This window comes from Chinchilla lanigera, unplaced genomic scaffold, assembly GCF_000276665.1.
Source record: "Chinchilla lanigera isolate Chin_1 unplaced genomic scaffold, ChiLan1.0 scaffold00013, whole genome shotgun sequence".
In the NCBI taxonomy this organism is placed as follows: Eukaryota; Metazoa; Chordata; class Mammalia; order Rodentia; family Chinchillidae; genus Chinchilla; species Chinchilla lanigera.
The window spans coordinates 20,480,652-20,503,304 of NW_004955414.1; the positions used below are offsets into that span (position 1 = coordinate 20,480,652).

At 35.6% G+C, this 22,653-nt stretch overlaps 1 protein-coding gene and 2 pseudogenes across 1 annotated transcript; 2 read left to right on the forward strand and 1 right to left on the reverse strand.

Annotated features, from left to right (window-relative positions):
* Positions 1-9,361: 9,361 nt before the first annotated feature.
* On the forward strand, positions 9,362-13,514 carry LOC102025112 (olfactory receptor 51T1). Its single transcript, XM_005380474.2, has 3 exons — positions 9,362-9,405; positions 11,099-12,086; positions 13,320-13,514. Exons 1-3 carry the CDS (start codon positions 9,362-9,364, stop codon positions 13,512-13,514), a joined length of 1,227 nt encoding a protein of 408 aa, XP_005380531.2.
* A 4,571-nt stretch (positions 13,515-18,085) lies between these two features.
* LOC102019686 lies at positions 18,086-19,021 on the reverse strand (annotated as a pseudogene).
* A 213-nt stretch (positions 19,022-19,234) lies between these two features.
* LOC102019999 lies at positions 19,235-19,459 on the forward strand (annotated as a pseudogene).
* The last annotated feature ends 3,194 nt before the right edge of the window (positions 19,460-22,653 follow it).

Sequence of the window (22,653 nt, forward strand, 5' to 3'; positions counted from 1 at the left end):
GGAGTTGCCAAGGGCCAGAAGTTGGTGAAGGGGCTGATGACAAAGGGGTCACGTGAGGGAATGTTTGAGTTGATGGAACACCTTTGGATCTGATTTAGGAAGGAGGTTACGTGAACCTATGCATTTGCCAAAACCTAGAATTGCCCCGTAGAGTGAATGTCATTGCATATAAATGTAAAAGGCAATTTAAAGCATAAATTCTAGCCTATGGTGCAGGAATGTAATCCCAGCGCTCTGAGAGGTTGAGGCAGGGAGATCACAAATTCCAGTCCAGTCTGAGCAACTAGTTGACTTAGTGAAACCCTATCTCAAAATAAGAGAAAAATAAAGAAATAAGTAAATAAATAAATAAATGCTTTAAAAAGGCTGGCAGGGTAGCTTATTGGTGAGGCTTGGGCTTGATTCTCTGTATTACAAAAAGAAAAATTCTTAGCAGACTGTTTGGCATTTGTATTTTAAAATTTATCCATCTTCTCTCACGCCTTCCTTTCCCTTCCCTGTCTCAAGTATTTCTTTGTTGGCTTCCAGGACTTGTGCTCTCTTCTGTTCTTCTATTTTGCCACTATTTTATACAAACAGTAGTTGGTAACCTTGATTATGCAGTATGTATTGACCCTAGATCATAACCTGAAGCTTCTTGTGTTTGGCAAGTTTTAGTAATTCAGTTTTTAAGTTCTTCAGAAAAGGCTAAGGATGAGACAATAAGAACTAATATGTTTGTGGGAAAGTATATATTTTCATGCTAAAAATTATCATAGTGGTATGAGAACTGCTTAAGGATAGACAAGATATATTATATAAGCCTACAAATTATTTGCAAATGCATTTTCAATTTCTCATGACTATGACTTTTCATAAAGTTTTCATAAAAAATTAATTTATGCAGCAATGAAATTGCTGAACTAGATATAAAATGAGATCTGTCTAATTCAAATTCAAATATTACTAAATGCAATTAAAGTAATATTTTCTAAAGAAATTGACTAAAAATAAGAGAAAGTTCATTTCTCATTCATAGCTAGGGGAAATAAAAAACATGAAAACATAAGAATAAGCAAAGCAATGTATTTTTAATGTGAATAGAAAATTAGAATATTGTTGAAGAAGTCTGTACGAGAAATAGAGGGAATGATGTAATCCTCTTAGAAATGAGGGAACAATAATGAAAATATTTAAGAAGTCGGTGTATCAGGATGTATTATTTATTGGGTGATATGTTTTTTGCTTTATACACACTTAGGTGAGTTCTACTATCGATTGAATTATAAAGTTAAAGAAATAGCCACTAATTTATCTGTAGGAGAGAAGCAAATATATGCTTTTGAAGGTAGTGGATATGCTGTTTTGGTGATATCCTTGTCACATTGTGATGATATTGACCATCAAGCGGAAGCATATAAGTGTCTGAAATTGGAGATAAAGATCAGTTCTAGAGATATAAATTTGGAAGTAGAGTGTTTCATTAAATACCTGAAATATCTATGTGTGTATTTATGCATGTATATACACATGTAGGTACGTGTATACATGCGTATGCATATATATATGTGAGTTAGAAATATGTATGTATAAATTCAATTACAAGGCAGAGAGTAAAATGAGAAAAGCAAGTGATCACATAGGAGACAGAATTTAGGACAGTGAAAGTGGAATGGGTAACCATTGTGCCTCAGAAGAAAGCATTTATTCAACCCAGGTCAGTTCCAGTGTGATCCTCTTTTCCTTTCAAAACAATGAATGAGAGTGCTCACATTAGAATTACATTTATGAAAGTGTATTAATATTATAAAAATTATGGTTTCATTCATTTACTTATAGAAGCCTCTAGTTTATCTTTCTTTATAGCTGAGTAATACTCCATTGTATAAAAATACCACATCTTTTTTTATCCATTTCTCAGTTGATGGGCATTTGGGTTGTTTCCAAGATTTAGAGGCTACAAACTGCACTGCTATAGACATGGGTGCGCATATATCACTGTGGTATGATATGTTTTCAGTTCTTCTGGAAAAATACCCAGGAGGGCAATAGCTGGATTGAATGGGACCTTTAATCCTAGTTTACTGAGGAATCTCCAAACTGATCTCCATAGTGGCTGCACCAATCTATACTCCCACCAATTTTGCAAGCTTGAATTTGGTGATTAGAATGACTCGTCTGAAAACAGTATGCAGTATAAGAACCAGTGTTGAACTCCTGCCATCTTGCATGGTGAAGCTCTGTATCATTTCCACTGTTGTATTTTTATTTATTTATTTATTTTTACTTGTTACTGTCTTTGATTGTTTGATCAATCTTACATTCTTACATCTGGTGGACTGAGCAAATTTGCTGAAGATAACAGTATGTAATGTAGCAACCGTTGTAAATTTCTATCATTTTGTTTTGAGGTCATGTATCATTTCTTTGTTTTTGTGCTGTTTTGATTTTATCTTCATTGTTGTTTTGTTAATTCTTTAATTTAAAAAATATGGTATAAAATTGTGATAAATAATATTGTTGACTGAGCTCAGAATTAATATAGACTATTATTGCTTTCTACTATTGCTGAAGAACTATTGTTTTCCAATTATTATTCCTAGTGCAGGTAGGGAAAGTAATACTATCTGAAGGTGATAACTGGATGTACAGAATGTCCCTTGATTGATTAATGACTTCCCCAAGTGCTTCTTGCTTTCTCTTTGCACAGGGTAAGACTTGTGACTAGATGTGCTAGACTGATATTAAAGACTGAAAATTATAGGTGAAACATGAGGAAAAAAAAACTTCAGGAAGTCATTTCAAATTTGGAATCACTTTTCAAGGGGAAAGACATGACTCACTTTGCCTTGAAATCATTTTAAAAGATGAAGGCAACTGTCATTTGTTCAGAGCACAGCAACAGTGGAATGTCTAAGACGGCCCCTAGAGATCGCGGCTGGGTAGTAAGGAGCCTCTGGGACTTCTGCGTTGCTCAACCCTGAGTGTGCACAGGTAAGGTTTCCTAATAGCGTCCTCCATACTATCTCATTTTCTAGACATAAGGAACTGGGGCTGGTTAGACAGACTTGGAGACATTTACTCAATCTGGGAAACCCCAGGGAATAACCCATGCTTATTTGGTTGTAAAACTGTCCCTAGTGCAGTATAGGTGACAGGGCTGGAGCAGCCTAGAACATAAAGTTCTTCATGGAGTAGCCGCAGTTCTTCTACCATGTGAAACTCAGGCTGCTTAAGGACTCTTTTCTAGCTAGGGCTCTTCTCAGCAGCCAGATAAGTTTTAGAGCAAAATAAAAGAATAAAGTTGGCCATAAAGAGAAAGTTTTATGTATTACTGAGCTCTTCATTTTTGCACCCCTTGTGTTGCCCTTGTCTTTCATGCCTCAACTCAAGTATCCTGTGTCTTATCTTGTTTCTCACATCTGCTCTAAGGGAAAAATGTGAAGGCTTCTTTAAACTAACAGTGTGTAGATGACCCTTTCCTGAGAGGTGGATGGATATCTGATCTTCTGTAATGCATATATTGCAATTAAAGATAAGGAATTCCCACTGTCTGGGATCAATGTAGGCAGAGGGTGAGTTTCACCTATGGACTATGGTGTGCATATTTCTACACTGGTTAGACATTAGTTCTTTAAAATTCCTTTAATCTAAAACCAAGGACTACTGGAGTTTGTGCACTTTCTCCTTTGAAAAGGGAATCCAAAGGTCTACTGTTCAGTGAAGGTTATAATTAATCTCTACCAGAGAAGGATCTTTTATTCCCAATTCCTCAGGTCCTCCTTGACCTTCATACTTCTTGGAGTAAAAAGAATAGATGTCTTCTTTGAGTTCCAGTCCTAAACTTATTCTATTTTCCCAAATATTCAAAAATACCTGGAAACTTGGAAGTTCCCCACTTACAGCAAATGAAAGTTTTTTGTTTCTTTGCTTGCTTCTACAGGCAAAATGGATTTTACAATTTTATTTTATTTTCCCATTTGCTTCCTCAATCTAGAACCTATGATTTTACTTCATAGCTTGTGAGATTTTAAGAAGCAGGCATAGAATACTTCTAATTTTCATAAACACAGAAGTACAGACCGGGCCAGAGAAAACTTGGATAGGCAGAATTTGGGGTCTAATGACCTAATGTTCACATTTTCTAGGTGTTGGGCAATAAAGATAAATAATAAAATGTGAGTATTCATATCATAAATTTAGTGTCTTGGCCAGGACTTGCAATTCTGACTTGTCTTACCTTAAGGAGCCCTGACCTCCCACTGATTTAGCTATACTTTTCCTCAGCAAGTATGTACTTTCTTCCCTTCTCTTCTGTTTTGATATTAACAAAATAGTCAACTCACAGAGAGCTTTAGTCATTACCTAAGCTCAGTACTTTGTTAATAAAATGTGAAATCAATTGATTTCTTAATTCCACCTTTTGAATTTATGTTCTTTTAACATTTTTTTCCTTTCCTTGCTTCCACATTTCTTGCTTTCTTCTCCCTTTTCTTTTTACTGCTTCTTTAAATTTTCTCTCATTTCTACTCTGTTTTACAATTATTTGGCAAACTTAAGAAGCATTTCATTTCACAAAAATCAATGAAGCACAAAATAAACTAAAACAGGCACATATCAGAAAGACTGAAAATGCATGCTGATGATCTAATGGGAAGAATCAGCTGTCTTTCCTAGGAGCAATAGAATGAAATGGCTATTTTATAGGACTAGATAAAATACCCCGGCCAGGGGAATCTCTTTATGTTTTTTGATTATGTATGCTGCAATTTTGCTAAATTAATTTATTTTTTCTAACAAGTTTTGGTAAGGTCTTTGGAATTTTCTATATATAAGATCTTATCATTTACAGTGATAATTTAATTTTCTCTTTTCCAACTTCCTTTATTTATTTCTCTTGCTTGATTTTTCTGGATGGCATTTCCAATTTTTTGTAGAAGAAAAGTGGTGAAACTAGTCATTTTTGTCTTGTTGTAGGTCACAATGAGAAAACTTTCAGCTTTTCTTCATTTAGTACAATGTTAGTTTTGGTTTACTATAAATAGGTTATTAGTATCCTGAGGTATATACTTAATATATATTTTATACTTAATATGTTCAGAAATAAGGAGGTATAATGAATTTTATCAAATAATTTTTCTATATCTACTGAAACATTTTCTATTTCTATTGAGATGATTGTATACATTTTTGGATTTGAAGGAGCATTTTCTTTTTATTTTATAAAAGAATAAGACAAATTATCATAAAAACTAATAGGACAATAACAATAGCTATTACACTGTGTATTTATCTTCAAAGTAATAACTTACTTTTGAATTGGGTCTTTATATTTTGGGGGGTCTAATTTTTTCAGTTCTTAATATGTTCTAGATATTAGTCTTTTGTCTGAGGGCTAATTGGCCAAAATTTTTCTTTTCACTACAGTGAAAATAGTCTTTTCCCTCTATTGATGGTTTCTTTTGCTGTGCAAAAGCTTTTCAATAGGATGAGATTCCAGCTGTTAATTCTATGTAGTGTTTACTGCATGACTGGGGTTTTGTTTATGAAATTTTTTCCTATATTTACTTCTTCAAGTGTTTTACCTATTCTCTTTTCCAGCAGATTTACTGTTTCTACTTTAATATTTAGATCTTTGATCTATTTTGACTTTAGTTTAGTGTATGGTGAGAGACCTGGGCTTAGTCTTACTTTTTGGAGTTTGGAAAGCCAGTTTTCCAACACCATTTATTAAAGAGACTATTTCTCTTCCTTGAACATGCTTGGCCCCTTTGCCAAGGATCAGGTGGCTGAGTATGTCTGGAATTGTATCTACATCTTCTGACCTGTTCCATTGATCCTTAGGTCTGTTTTTTTTTTTTTTTTTTTGTCAGTACCATGTTGTTTTTTATCATAGTGGCTTTGTAGTGTAATTTTAATTCGGGGATTATGATGCCCCCAGCTTTGCCTTTGTTGTTTAGGATTGTTTTTGCTATTCTAGGTCTCTTCTGATTCTAAATAAATTTTAGGAATATTTTCCCTAGATCTGTGAAGTGTGCTAATGCAAATTAAAACATGCTGAGAGTTCATCTCACTCCAGGAAGAATGACAATTACCAAAACATCAACTAATAACAAGTGCTGATGGGGCTGTGGGGACAAAGGACTGCTTCTCCACTGTTGATGAGAGTGCAGACTGGTGCAACTACTGTGGATGCCAGTGTGGAAATTCCTCAAACAGTAGGATAAGAGGTCCCATTTGACCCAGCAATTCCCTGCTGGGTATCTCCTGGAAGAATTAAAAACATCATACCACAGTGATTTATGCTCACCCGTGTTTATAGTAGCACACTTTGTAATAGTTATATCATGAAAACAACACAAGTGCCCACCAACTAAGGAAAGATGTGTTTTTTAAAAATACAACGAAGTACTGCTCAGCCATATAGAAAGATAATTTGAGACATTCCTAGGTAAACGGATGCACCGGGAGACCATACTTTTAAGCTAAATAAATAGGACACACACGTGTAAATATCTCATTTTCTTTGATACAAGAAACTGAAAAGGTTAATAAGAACTACAGTGTATAATAGGTATAGTGAAATAGGAAGAAATTGTTAAAAATACAGGGGGACAAGGGAGAGATGAGGGGGAAAGGAAAGGAAAGTATGATAATAGAAGGATAAAATGGAAACAAAGCTTTGCAAATAAGGAGAAGAGTGGCTGAAGGGATGGGAAAGGATTGGAGAAAAGAAGAAATGGAATATATCATGTACAGGTACAAATTCCCTATGATGGATGTGATCATTGTGTGTATCTAAACTGTACCAATAAACTTAATAAAATTAAAAAATCCAAAGTAATTACTCAGTACAAAGCATAAATGCAAAAATATTCTTACAAACAAACAAACGCTAACACAAGCTTTCTTTTCAACTTGGACAGAATATCAGTATAAATGAAACCAATTAGCATACATATTGAAATATTTTTAAAATAATGGAACATGCAATTTGGAGATGCATTTGAATTTCTCCCTGTACAAACAAAGATTACAATGGTTTTCACTGTTCTGTTGATGTATTGTATCACACTGACTTGCATGTGTTGAATATCCTTGCATCTCTGCAATGAATTTTCCTTGACCATAGTGAATCATCTGCTTAAGTGCTGTTGGAGTCAGTTGGCTAGTACTTTATTGAGGACTTTTACATTATATTTATCAAGGACACTAGCCTGTGGTTCATAAGGCTAATCATAATGAATAAAAACAACCTTGTACTTAAAAGGTATAGTGTAGCTTCTGATAGATATTATATTTTTCCTGAATGCTAGGTTACTTAGGCTTACAAGGTAGGTGGGCTGAAGATGCGACTCAAATAGAATGATTTCTTAGAAGGGATTTCTATGTAAGAGGAGGGACATTAGAATGGCCAGCAGATAATGAGACCTGTTAAAATTAATATATATTGGAATCAGGGAAAAGAACTGCTCTTTCTGGCTCTGACTTAATCTATCTATGACACTCAGGTAGCCTCTCTGGCTGAGAATCTGTAGCCTAAGGCTGGGTAGAGAGGAATGGATGTAGCTATCTGACACAGACAGTTTGTTTTTACAGACACCTATTACTGTCAGCCCCCAAGGCTAAGGCTCTGCTTCTAGGCCCTGATAGATATGTTTTGCTTGGGCCTGGAAGCAGGATTTGAAGCTGATTCTGAGATATTGTAGAGAAACATATTCATATGGGTACCATCACTCTTGCTCTAATAAGCATACTTAATAATCAAGAATCCTCCCTACTGCCTGGTGGCTCTACTAGGCTGCCTATAAAGCCCCCACTTGGGCGCTTGTTTAGTTACTACCCTGTTATGGGGCTGAAGAGAAGTTGGTGGTATTTTCTGCTGATCTGACCAGGTAAGGAGACTATATGTATAGGTACGAACTGGAAGGAAAGAACTAACGGCTGAGGAATGGTATAAAGATAGAGGGTCTCAAAGGAATAATGGATGGAAGTTTTGAGTAAGGTTGTTTAAAAGTGGATGGGTGTAAGCAATCCTGGAGGAAATTGGAAGAGGAAAATGGAGGACAGGTGGGAAACTAAAAGGGAAATAGAAAAGGAGATATGAGTTAGAATTCTCTGCCTATGACCATAATTGGGCAACAAGCAATTAGTATCATTAGCTGAAGCTTCCTGTGTTTCTAGATCTTACTTTAATAGGTAGCAATGAGATGTGAAACACAACCAAACTTCCAAGTGTCTTATATTCCAAGCAGAAAAAGGAGAGTGCAGTTGTATATCTGAATACTAGTATCAGCTCTGCCCTCCTACTGGAAATCTAATTAAATGTCCAAGCACTAAGTTATATGAAGATCTAGAAGTGGAAAATTTCAGTTTAATGCATCCTCGATTTGTCAGAGCAGGTTCTGGATTATGGAGAAATAGAATTCAGAGTTGACACGCGAACAGATGATAGAGGTTGGCAAATGATGAGGATGGCACTGTATCATTATCGATGCCAGAAAGTGGGGATGTTGACATTTGAATCACTAAGGTATAGCACTGTATGGGTCTCATTCAAGTCATTATGTGTGACTAGCCTTCTGGATATGTTTGGGCAGAGGTTACCTTCCTCCGGACCAGTAAAATGGAGATTTGTACCTAGAGTCAGAAAGCCCTAGTTCATTTTTCTTTTTCTGGCTAGTGGGCAATGTATAGAAAGACCTGAAACTAGGCTCTGCAGATTGCACTACAATTGGAGAAAACCCTTGTCTCTTCCTTCTGTGTACATCTGTCCATCCCATGAGACACACATTCCTCAGCAGCAAAAAGAGCCACTGTTTTCTCTTCTACTCACATCATTCCATGATATTTTTGTCCTTTGTGAGACATTGTTTCAAAGAACAGAAGGTCATCAGTACCTGCTTTATCTGTATTTCACTTGTGAATGACTTTTCCACTCCAGACCCCCCTTTCTATACAGCAGCACACAGGAACACATGTAATGCAAACATCTGTAAACACTCACACATGTGTTCAAGTAAATTTGGATTCCACCAATGTTCTTTACAGAGCCATGAAGACACATTCTTTCTTTTACTTATGCTCATCTCTATCTCTTTGAATCAGGTAGAGATATAATAGAATATATTTTTATTTAAAAGAAGAATTTCACACTATACAGGGATGTATATCTTGTGTGGCTGGCCTCTCTGAGGATCTGAAGTTTAGTAAAATATAATGAAATTTGAATTTAGTAAATCTGGTTTTGAATTTTGAATCTTTGTCTATTTGCCTTGGATATAAATGACCTTGTTCCATTGTTTTCTGTGAGATGAGAGAAAATATCCCTTTTAAACTTTTCCTAGGGTTAAATAAAAGTATGTATAAGGAAATTAGCAAAATGTATGATATACACAAAGAATATTATTTCTCTTTTCTCTTATTGTATACTCTTTCTTCTCCCACTCACAATATATCTTAGCCTATAATGTCTAAGGAAGTTATTTCCCCATGGTTCATAATTTTATCAAAACTTCCAGGCTCAATTTATATTTCTCTTGTCTATTCTTTATCTAGTTATCCATGCTTTCTCATGTAAACATATAACAATCTGCAAAAAGTGCCAATTGTGTGTCTTTGGAGAAAAGGATGATCAACATTGTTCCCCCCATTGGGCTTTTTAGTGGGATATAGAAATACGGTCGAGTAAGAATACAAAATGTTATAAAAACATGCATAAATTAATATTTGTATTGCACAGTAAATTTTGTATTGCACAGAAATTCCTGGAGAATTATCACAGAGTAAGAGACTCATGAACTACCCAGCATTCCAATTTGTGGGGCCACATCCACCAGCCTATTTCTGACATGTTCTCTTTTTTATTATTCCCTACTTCAATTTCATTTATCACATACTGTGGAGTGTTTTCCATGCCTTTTGCCATGCTAGAAAGTGATCTCAAGTAAATTCATGCATGGACATAGCCAGGCCGTAACAGAAGGAAACTCGTTAAGTTGGAATAATTCTGTAAATTGACACAACTGGCTCGATCATCAAGAGAAGAAAGATCAGCAAGGGGGAGTGAAGAATTTGTTCCTGTGTCCTCATAATAACATATATGCAAACATCCATGGCCTCATCATAGCCTAGTGGTAAAGCAAGGCATGTTCTTGACAGTGAATCATTAAATTCTCAACATGACTTTAACAAAATACCAGAACAAAAGGAGAAACCAATATGGGGTAGGGCATTTCTGTCTAAGCTTACTCACTTGTACTAAATCAAGATGTTGGAAGCCATTTATTCCACAGCAATGCTTGGAAATTTGGACAAGACTCTTTAGGACAGTTTGCTCCCAGTAAATGGGTCCAAATGCACAAGGTAGATATCCAGGATGAGGAGTGAGAATGAAACTGCAAAGTATAAAATAGAGAAAATAGTTGGACTTAATTACTTCAGAAGGCTTGAGAAACCATCCAGAGGATGTAAAAGACACAGTGAATCCCAGTCTCTCAAATATGTGGAGTGAGGAAAAAAATGAAGGACATAATTACTGAAATTATCCCTGTACAGGAAGCAAAATAAAGAATGCCTGACATTAAAAAGATAAGATAGTTCTCGATTCAGGCACGAGAGTCCTCTGGAGACAATATCCTTCCCAGCTTCTAATCAGGACACATGGAATTGGATCACATACATGTCCAGAGTGGTTCTTATGTGCTTCTCCATTATTTCTGGAGAAACTGGTATAGCTTGGAGACTTAAGCTAAAGGCCCGTCAAGCTGTAAATGTGAAAGTTGTTTTGCTGGAATGTATGCATATGTGTGACAAAATTTTAAAAGCATTTCTTCTTTGAAGTCAAAACTGGTCTGAAAAATAATGTTTGAATGTGCCTGAGGAGTTGATACTTATAGTCTGGCAGTGCTTATAAACCAGAGACAGCAAAATGGGCCACAATCTAACAAGAAAAATCCAAGACATTGGAGGAATATGTGATAGCTCTAAATACATGCATTAGATCAAAAGCTTTGAATAAGGGGACACAATTGTGTGATTTGGGAAGGATTTATTAAAGGCTTGGGATTTACACAAGGGATCAAATGACAAATACTATCATTACCATGTTTCTTTTCAGGGTGTGTCTTCCACTGACCATGTTAAGGTTCAACAACACTACCTCCTCCTCCTCCAACTTCCTCCTCACTGCTTTCCCCGGACTGGAACTTGTTCATATCTGGATCTCCATTCCTGTCTGCTGCCTCTACACCATTGCCCTCTTGGGAAACAGCATGATCCTGATCATCATTATTACCAAGCGGAGTCTGCACAAACCCATGTACTATTTCCTCTCCATGCTCTCAGCTGTTGACCTGTGTCTGACCATCACAACCCTTCCCACTGTGCTTGGGGTTCTCTGGTTTCATGCCCGGGAAATCAGCATTAAAGCTTGTCTCATCCAAATGTTCTTGCTGCACACCTTCTCCTTCCTGGAGTCGTCAGTGTTGGTAGCCATGGCCTTTGACCGCTTCATGGCTATCTGTAACCCACTGAGGTACGCTGTTGTCCTCACAGATACGATGAGCCTGGTGATCGCACTAACCGTGTGCACGCGGCAAGTAATTTTTTCTTTCCCCTCTGTCATAGCCTTGATCAAAGAGTCTTTCCACGGAGGTCAAGAGCTTTCCCACCCATTTTGCTACCACCCGGATGTGATCAAATTCACATATTCCAAATCTTGGGTCAGCAATTTTACAGGGATGTTTCTTCAGCTCTACCTGAATGGCACTGACTTACTGTTCATTCTTTTCTCCTATATCTTGATTCTCCGAACTGTTCTGAGCATCGTGACCCCAAAGAAGCAACAAAAAGCCCTCAGCACTTGCGTCTGTCACATCTGTGCTGTTACAGTTTTCTATGTGCCAATGATCAGCCTGTCTTTAGCCCACCGTCTTTTCAGTTCTACTCCAAGGGTGATTTGTAGTACTTTGGCCAATATTTATCTGCTCTTACCACCTGTACTGAACCCCATCATTTACAGCTTGAAGACCAAAGTGATCCACCAGGCAGTGACCCAGCTGTTCCAGTTCAAAAGGTTGAGGGGCATCAGAATGAGAGGACTTGGGGTAAGGTGGAATCGAAGAGGGATAAGTTCTAGCACATCAATTATGATTAATTAGGGAAGGGATTTGGGGCAGTGTCGTCCACAGACATTGCAGGGACTGAGGCTGATCCAACTGGATCACAACAGTGAGAAGAAGAGAGGTTCTTTTCTTTCAGTTTATGAAAGAGACGAAAAAAATCCACAGTTCAAAACCAAACCAATTGTTTATATGTCTCTCAAAATTTTAACACAAACAAGGATTATAGCAAAGTCATTTTTCTTCAGTGGAACAATATATCTACTTTAAAGCTATAATCCTTTGACAAGAGAGAAGTTATAATAATTTTATTTTTACATTCAAAGATCTGTCTTTCCCCTGAGATTAAATTTTTGTTTTTCTCAGGGGACAATGAAGATTTTTCCTTGAGTTGGTGAACAGGAAGTTACATGCATGTGGAAAGGCACATAGGCAGAAATTTGTAATTGGAAACTCAAAATCTTGTGCTCCACTTTTGGTTCTTAGAGTCATTTCTACAGGGGTGTACTGGCTGTAATTCTATCTTGATCATTTTTTGTAGCAACAGTGATACTTTTACAGTTCTAATTGCTATTTTGTGTACCTCCAACAGGTCCAATATAAAGTTTCATCTTACCTTTTGATTTTTTTCCCATTACCTAAATATTCTAATATATTTCTGATTCTTACTCCATAGCTACTTTTCAGGGCTGACTTGGCCTCAGAACTGTGTCCTTTGTCTAAATGCACCTGCTTGCTTCCCCTCCCCTGTTAGCTGCTTCCACCCCACTGTACTTGTCAATGTAGAGTTTCAGGATAACTTGGATGGTGTTCAGAATGTTGCCACTGTCTTTATTAAGAGTATTTACTTTGTGAAGAAGTAGCTACAGATACTGAATTGATAGAGTGTTAGAAATAATTCTGCACTTTGCTTCCACATATATTTATGGAATGGTATTTACACTCAGGATAATTGATATCTGAGCACAGCGCACCTAGCAGGTATTCTGATTTGAGCCTTCCTCCCATCAGTCTCTTACTCTTTGGTAGACAGAAATACTGCCAGGCTCAAACTCTGCTTTGTTTGCCTCAGTTTTCTGTTAATCTGCATTGCTCTGGTGAAATACTGATGGATTTGTGACTGTGATTTGCTAAAACCACCATGCCATTTATCAAATAATTACCAACAATAGTCACATATTATTCATAATTAAATAATTTGTATGATTTTTCATTTAGATATGTCATTGGTGTTATACAAACATTCCAAATTGCATGGAAGAAGTCACTATTCTAAAATTAGAAAAAACCAGAGCAGTGATTAACATAGGAAGCAGTGCAATTGGAAGTAAATTTCAGTTTTCCAGTCTCCAGGTCAAGCACTACAGCCAAAATCTTTCCTGGTTTTGTGCACTTTGTGGGAAGTCTTTGTAATTCATTGCACCACAATTCAGTGTTTTGTGGAAATGAAATGTGAGGTGGGAATGAGACACTTTTCCTTAGACAGAATCACACTGGCACAGACGCTGACCCTGATGGAGAGGGTGTCTCAGATCATAGCCTCATCTAAGCATCTGAACATAGCTGTTCATCAGTTCTTACAGATATCTCTGGCACTGTGCTACTTTATTTGAGGACCTTAACAGTATTCTTTTATAGATCTACAGTTCCCTATTAATAGTTCAGAAATTTAAGAGCACTTAGAAAAATTCCTCTAAAATTTTTCTTAGTGTCAATATTAATTGGCCAAATAACCCTAATGAACTGATGTCAATATATTTGTGGTCACTATTCATACATTATACCTTAGAATTACCATTGTGTTTGAATATAAAGTGATGTTTCAAAGGCTAAATGGCCTTCTTAAAGTATAAAAAATACTGAATTTCAAGAGTTTTAGATGATCGCTTGTGGGACTGTGCAGCAATTCTCCTGCTTTTATGATGATCCTTATGTAAAGCAGTCTGCCTTACATGTGATACTCTACTACCCCAAATGTGGTTTTCAAAAAGCTCAACATAGAACTGCCTACTCCGTACTGAGTGTTTTTATAGATGTACTTTGTCTCTGTGGTGGAAATTGTAAATAAGATGTGCATTTGTGTTTTCTTGTAATTTCTAGTCATATATTTAACTTGAGTTTTTCTAATTATGTCACATTTATTATATGTAATTCAAACTTTCAAACATATGAATAAATATAGAAAATTATTAAATAGATAAATATTATTCATAATATCCCTAATGAAAGATTATGTCTGACTCTATTAAAAAACCTTTGTGGTACTTGATTATTTTTTACTATGTGAATATATGGACACACATACATATATATTTCAATTAAGATTATTACATGCATATTTTCCTTGTATAATTACATGTATACATGTAATTGCATGTAAGATATACATGTATAATTGCATGCATATTTTCCTTGTTTTTGTGATTATTAATAGTTTCATGAAATCATATTTTATATTGTGTTCATAACATGTTTTTCTAATTATGTCACATTTAGTATATATAATTAAAATTTGTGAATATGTGAATAAATATAAAAATTATTAAACAGGAAATATACTTTACTTCCTCAAGAAAACTTAATTCTCTTTCAAAATACATAATTTATCCTTCTCTTTATGTGTGCTTGAACTTATCATACTTTCCTCAGTGAATATAATAATTTATTTGTTCTCCAAACCTGTGTAAGATGCTTGATATCTGATGTTTTATATTCCTCTTAATCCTTAACACCTGATATATTACCTAGTAAATACCACTTAATTGTTAATGTTTGGTTGTATGGATGAAATATATTGAATAATACTTTTATCATAGTTTATATCACTGTTTAACATTTCAGTAACTCTTGACACATATTCATATAAATATATATTTGATAACACCACTGATTGGGTCCTTAGATTCCTAGAAATGTAAATTATTAGATTTGGGAGGAAGATAAATAATTTTGTAACTAATATGCCTGAATTGTAGGATTGACCATCATATGGCCTGGATTTAGATTTAATCTATGAAAACTTTAGAGCTCTACATCTTTGGAAAGTTGTTTAATGTTTTGGAAAACTTTACTTTCTTAGTGTACAGAGAGAGAGTAAATAATAAAACCTATTTTTCTGTGCTTTTGTGAAACTAATGTTGGTAAGAGAAGTAAACAGCTTAATGCTAGAGAGCTTGTACACACTGAGTATATCTTATACCTATTAGTTTACAAGTTACAACTTGTTACATAGTTACATAGTTACAACTATGTAAAGATTATATAATTAATTGCATTTTAACATACTTTTCTACTGTTATTTCCTTAAAAAGTTGCTCCTATCCAAAGACTACTTATTAATTGAATTTAAGTACAATTTAGAGCTATCTTTGTATTCAATTATTTCAATTTATTTATTTGTGTGACAAAATATCAAACATACATTTTAAAATATGTTCTCATTTTTCCAAGCAGTGTTATTTGACTAAAGGATTTGTTTTGTTTAATATTCTGATATAGTTCTTAATTATATGTTGTTTTCACTTTTGGGTGGTGCATTGAAATGCAACTTTTATTTTTCTTTTGCTCATTAATTTATTGAACCAATTAGACAAATTTACTTCTGTTTAATAAATTTTATGATTATATTCACTTTATCTTGGTTTCTATTTATTTATATTCTCTAACCTCAAGTATACCCAATTTTATCATTATTTTAATAAGTTATTCCAAAATATTATTGTAAACTTAATGAGAAGTTATGAAATTTAGGTGGTAACTGAGATTTTAGAAAGACTAATTTTTATTGAATTTACTCTTGTGATCCAGAAACAACATTTATTGTCATTTTATGACTTAGGCATTCCTGCCTGAATCAGGTTTGAATTTCTGAACTTTGAGTGATCACTAAAAGAAGCACAGGCATTCCTTCTTATTTCTTTTATGCTGATGTTTACTTCTTCAGTGGTTTTATAAAAAATGAGCTGTTTTTTGAAGGCAGATTCACTGACTTTAAATTACTAGTTACTCCTCACTGATTTGGACAGAAGAGTTTTCTATTATTCCAGATGTTCATTGCCCTTATAATTTGTTATCATATTTTAAGCTGTCAGAATTAGTTTCTTTGATGTTTTGATCCATTTGTCTCCCTCAAGTAAGTTGGGAACTGTGTCAGTCTACTCGTGACATGTAACTTCATAAATACTGTGGAAGTACTAGCGTTGTGCCAGGGGGCTGGGGATTTAGCTCAGCGGCAAAAGCGCCTGCCTGGCAAGCGCAAGGTCGTGAGTTTGGTTCCCAGTGCCGGAGAAAAACCAAAAAAAAAAAAAAAAAAAAAAAAAAAATAGAGTTGTGCCAATAAATTTAGTTTATACAAAATTTGAGGGAACAATAAAAAACAAGAAAGGAAGAACAGACATGAACTTAGTATTATAACAAATATTTGGTTAACGAACTTTTTGGTTCATTGAGAAAGAACCAAGAAGAAACAATCAAATTCGTTCCTTCCTTCTCTTATTAGGTGATTATCTATTTAGGGTAAGCTCTTGAACAGTAAGAATGTAGTTTAATTCAACTGGGAACATAAAATATAAGACTATTTAGGCAACAGGGGAAAACTTTTTCAAAATTGTTCTTTGGAACAGAAATAATAGTAATTGGTCAACTTATGTAAGAAGTAAAACATTCAAATTTATTAATAGTTTTCTCTCAGTCAAAATGCTAATGATTAGCTTATTCTAAGTACTACTTCTCATACTTTTGTCTAGTAATAAATGGTCACAAATAAAAGACAAACCAAAGGGGCTGGAGATATACCTCAGTGGGACAAGTGTCTGCCTGGCAAGCGTGAGGCCCTGAGTTTGATTCTTGGTACCAAACAAAACAAAACAAAACAAAAAAAGACAAACCAAAAACAAAGGAGTTTTACAGAATATCATTTGAGGAACCCAGTCACCATTAGTTGGCTGTTTATCTTTTAAAAATATGGAATGTGAGGTTGGGGATATAGCTCATTGGCAAAAGCGCCTGCCTGGCGAGTGCCAGGTCCTGAGTTTGATTCCTGCTACAAAAAACAAAACAAAACAAAACAAAAAACTCTTAAAAATATGGAACCATACATGTATGCACACATAAGACTTTATATTACATACTACATAGATATTTTTACTGGTTTAAAATTATTTCTAGTGTGTTTAGTGTAACTGACTCTATTATAATGCAAAATACTCAATACTCCAACAACCATGAAACTATTAATTTATGACAAATATTTTACCTCACAGAATCAAGATTAGCATTTCCTTTAAAGTTTTCATACACATGTTATTGTCTTTCCTACTTCTTACCAATAGCACAACATCCTCTTTCTCCTTATAGTAGATACTACTTCTCAGATCCCTTGAATATTTTAAAGAAAAAATTTTTTTAAAAAAATGTTGGAGAGTTTATTATCAAAATTCAAGAGTATAAAAGCTCTGAGGTAAAAGAAATATTGGTCATCCCTATTTGATTTGTAAGGAAAAAGCAAAAGAAGGAGATTGCTAACCCACTCTTAACTGACAAGAGACTTCTTTCATTTAGATGGGAAATGAAGAATCCCTACAAAATTAACTGACATCCCTCAAAAAATTACAATATACCTGAGAGAGAGAAAATTAGCAAATGGAATGTCATAACACAATTTACCCTTCCACTTCTCTGTTATTCATCATTTTCAAGGGACAGGATCGATTTTTATAAGCACAGCATTTAACTTTTGTGCTGTAAACTAAAATGTCCTTATCAGTAATTTAACTCACAATGTACAAATACTATATAATTGTCCCTATCAGTACCCATGCCAGTCCTAGGTTTCTAGATCCAATCCTAGTACCTGGGCCATAGGTTGCACTGAATACAAAGATGATTAAGAAAGGTAATGAATAATTGATAGTATTTGCTTAGACAGGTATTATTTTCTTCCCTTACAGCCTGGTGGACCCTCCTTTATATTTTTCCCCACAACCTTAGTTTAGACCCAGTTTCCCTAGAACTCTTTGTCGAATTTGCTTTGTCTTCACACAGTATATGATGGGGTTCATCAGAGGTGGCACCAGCAAGAATACGTCAGCACTGAGGATCAAGGCCATTGGAGACTTGTGCTTGCCAAAGCGGTGCATGGATGCTAAAGCAATGATGGGCACATAGACGATGAGGACAGCACAGATGTGGGAGACACAGGTATTGAGGGCTTTGAGCCGTTCCCTGTGGGACGCAATTCCCATCACTGTCGTCAGGATGGACACGTAGGATACAGCAATGAACAAACCGTCTGACATCATGCAGAGGGCAACAAAAAAGCCATAGAAAAAGTTGACTGTGTTGTCAGAGCAGGCCAGTCTCATGACGTCCTGATGGAGGCAATAGGAGTGAGAAAGTAGGCTTTTCCTGCAGTACGTTAATCTTTTCAGAGTGAAAGGAAAAGGGAGCATTAAGAGCATGTTTTGATGAGAAACACCAGCCCTGTTTTGGCTACCCCGGCGCTAGTGAGAATAGAGTTATATCTCAAAGGGTTGCGTATGGCCAAAAAGCGGTCAAAAGACATGACCAGGGGCACTGAGGACTCCATGTTTGTGAATCCATGGATAAAGAACTCTTGAGCAAAGCAGGCATTTGGGGAGATTCCTGTGGTGTTGAACACAAAGATAAGACAGCATAGGAGGAAGGGAAGAGAGGGACAGGCCCAGGTCCGGAACAGCCAGCACGGAAAGGAAGTAGTACATGGGTGCGTGGAGTGAGGGCTCAGTTTCAATCACAAAGAGGATGGTGCAGTTTCCCAGGATGGCGACCAGGTACATGAGGCAGATAGAAATGGAGAGCCGTACATGAACAGGCTCCAGACCTGGGATTCCAATCAGGAAGAAGGTGGTGATCTCTATTTCAGAACAACTGCGAATGTGCATGATGAGTCAGGTTTGAAGCATTTAGGACACTTTGGGAAAATGTTTATTTCCCTTCTTTTAGCATGGTTTTCTTTTTCAGAGAAATAAAGTACAGTTTTAAAAAATTCCAATAACATGCTACAAAAGAATGAGACAGAGGACTCCCTTCATTTGTCAAGGAAGTGGGCAAGTTGGCCGAGTGGAGGTGGCATGTCGGTTCAGGCCCAATCCACTATGTCGAAGGATTTCTTTGAGACCACACTGGTGTGTGACCCACAGCTGCCATACAAAATACTCAGTGCTTCTGCAAGTACACCTCCCGCAGCAGTCTTCAAGTTCACAGCAGAAGAATTTAAGGTTCCTGCAACAACAAGTGCAACTATTACCAATGGTGGAATAGGAATAGATCCTGCAAAGGCTGCTACCAATGTTTTTCTAAAGCATAGTTCAGAACTGTGAATTATCCCTAGAGACTGTGTTGGAAGTTGCTAATATCTGCTACTGAGAACATACAACTACCGTTCAGAATAAAAATAACTATTTTTATTTGGTTATAAAAGTGAAATGAGGCATTTAATATTCAATGAAAACACCGAGTCAATGAAACAATGAAATTCAGCTCTTCTTCTTGCTCATATTCATCATGCAAGGAGGAAGTGGTTATGAATGGACAGTGTCACCACCCCAGTGGTTGACTGCTGCCTCACAGCACGAATAGGGAGTTCATTTGTACCGAATGGATTATGCAACTATTTTTTACCTGGAAGATAATTCTGAAAATTTTTTCCGAGTACATTTGAAAAATTAAAATTTCCTAAATGTCACATTATTGTCTTTGAGTTAAAAATGTAGATGGGTTATGAATCATAGATGGCAGTTTGCTTGATAATATCTTATAGATTCATACAGTTTGATTCTTAAATATACATCCTATGATAAATGCCAATGAATACTTAACTACCTTTGTCATTTATAGTTTAAATTTTTAAACTTAAAGTGTCACACAAATTTTAATTCAGTATCAAAGAACCGAAAATTTAATTGCTTGATCTAACCATTATGTGCATAAACTAATATCATATACCAAATAGTTTTGAGAGTGTTCTTGCAGAATCTAATATTTGCTGTGGTGAGAGCTGACCATACAGTAGAAGAGTCCTTTACTGAGCTATGCATTTCTTTAGAGTTATGCGTGTCTTTATCAGTTTCTTAATACAATGTTTTCATGGCAAAAACCCCTTGAGAAATGAGTCTTCTTGAATATATTATTTATGAATAGCATTCTGAAAGAATACTGTTACAGTGAAGATCTGAAGTTCACCCCAAAGCTTAAAGAATTACTGATCAGAAATGCTGATGATTTACATTTCTTGAAGACCTAACTTTTGAGCAAGCGCTAACATTAATCACCCAAGAGCATAACAAGCCAGGACAGGGAATCTGGGAAAGCCCAGATGACCAGGCTGTGGCAAAGAGTAACGAGTGGCGAGGACAACAGTAAAGAGTGACAGAAAGCTGTCACAGAATGTCACAGAGAATGTCACTGGGTGGGACAGAAGCCGGGAGTGTATGCTAGAAAAACTGAAATGTAAAACAAAATACTTGACATAGTCTTAGAAAGCAAAGTATATTTCTTGTCGACATGTATACTTAAAAGTACCCATTAGGAGTATTCAAAAAATGGTGTCCATAACAGAAGATTTCATTGGTGTTTACAGAGGAAATCAGTATCTGGCAGTTTGAAACGTGACTGAAAGGCTCCTAGTGGTTCAGAATCAGTGCTTGACCTACTGTATTACAAACGGTTAACCCTCCAGAGCAGCGGTTTTGTCTATCTAGTTCTTTTTAGAGCTAGAAGTATAGGTTTTCAATAAGTAATTCCATGTTTATTCACGAACAAAAACTCTAAGACAAAAAGAAAACTATGATATTCCTTCTAAACAGAATTTAAAGAGTTAGATAAAGTTTACTGACAAGGAGAATGTAGAAGAACTAATATTATAAGAGATGTTTTGAGCAGTCCTATGGCTTTGTTGTGTCCTTAAATTTTGAAAAAGCCCACATAAAGAGTAATTAGTAAATCAAGTGTCCTTAATAAACCTTCGTTCCTGTCCACCTCCAGCCAATGAAAGATTGCATGTGATCAGAATGAACTATACAGTAACACCTTTGGTCTGGTCAGAGCGATTATTGAATGTTTTTAAAGGAAACTGTAAGAAGTATAGTATTTTAAGAAATCAATGAGTGTTTTCTTGACTTTCTAGTCTTTTGATCCAAATGATTTTCAGGCAAGGCCTTGAGATTCTAAATTGGATTTTACTCCAGTGATCTCCAAAGGAAGCAGTCCAGAGTAAAGACAAAAATACCTTTACCATTGACTATTAACCACTAATAAAAATGAAAATTCCTCTTTGTTGTAGGATAGCATATTACAGGATATGTATGCTATCTATAACACGTTATATGCTATAGAATAATACATGCATTTAAACATGTGTTCTCACAGGTTTAATGTGGCCCAGTCAGTTGAACTATAGGCTAGCAATGGTGAGCATCAGTGTTAGATATATGTTATCCTAGGGATGAGGGGGACTGCTACTTTCTGGATCTTCTTCTCTCCTGACATCATAAATACACATCACATAGATCTTTGACAATTTTTTCTTTGTTGCATTAAATTTATCAAGGACAATGAATCTTTAAGATATGCAAAGCATTCTAATTTCTCTTCCTTGACAAAAGGAAACCAGTTAACATAAAGGTACATTATCAGTATCCACTCAGTCAGATCAATGTGTGAGGAAGGTAAGAGTTGGCTTGGATTTGGAGTAAGGTGGAAGGGTAGAAAAAGAGAAGGGGGGTATTTTTAAAAAAAGAAACCAAAACTATGACATGAGAAACTATTAAAAATATAGATTTATCTGAGGACTCTCACAGCCTTATTGATGAAAGGCAGATTGTAAAACAGGAGAATTATAGTAAGGATGAGAGATAGAGTTGGCAAATCCCTATGTCAGTCTGAAACATAATACACTTCTTGTTAGCAATAATTATGATCAAATGGCTCCAGTGCATTTATTTTCAAGGATAAAGCTTCACTTAGCAACAGTATTCAAGTATTTTTAAATAAGTTGATTTTCTTGAGGGGAAAAACTTAACTTCTACTCCCAACAAGAATTAAAATTCAGGAATGTTCTTTCTTAGATGGTACCTTATATTCCTGTATTAGTATTTTTACTTAATTCTCAGAGCATCTTTATGAGGAAGCAACTGTGGTTCATTTTGGTTTTTAAATTAAGAATGAGGTAAATGACTAGTAAGTGACAAAACCTTTGTGATTAAAACCTTTGTCTATCCCATTCCCCTGCTGAATTCCAAGTACTGTCTTATACTCTATCTTATGTTACCTTCTTTCCAAATGTATATAACTCATATGGTACAATTTGCTTTTTTCTCTTTTCCTTATTCTAAAGCTCTTCCCATGACTTGAAATCGTAACATTATTTTACCCGCCTTTTCTTCCAAGACTGAGGCCTTTTATCTCATTCTTATCTGGTGACTGAGACTGTTATTCCTGGGCCTAGCTCTGGACCTGAGATGTCTACTTTTCTGTTCTTTGCTTAGGGAGATAAACTTTATTCTTCTCTATTTTC

Excerpts from the sequence above, each read along its gene's own strand:
- LOC102025112 (XM_005380474.2), top strand. The coding sequence starts at position 9,362 with ATGTATGATATACACAAAGAATATTATTTCTCTTTTCTCTTATT. Across the intron at positions 9,406-11,098 it reads TATTTCTCTTTTCTCTTATT|GGTGTGTCTTCCACTGACCA; the intron begins GTATACTCTTTC and ends GTTTCTTTTCAG. Across the intron at positions 12,087-13,319 it reads TCAGAATGAGAGGACTTGGG|ATATGTCATTGGTGTTATAC; the intron begins GTAAGGTGGAAT and ends TTTTTCATTTAG.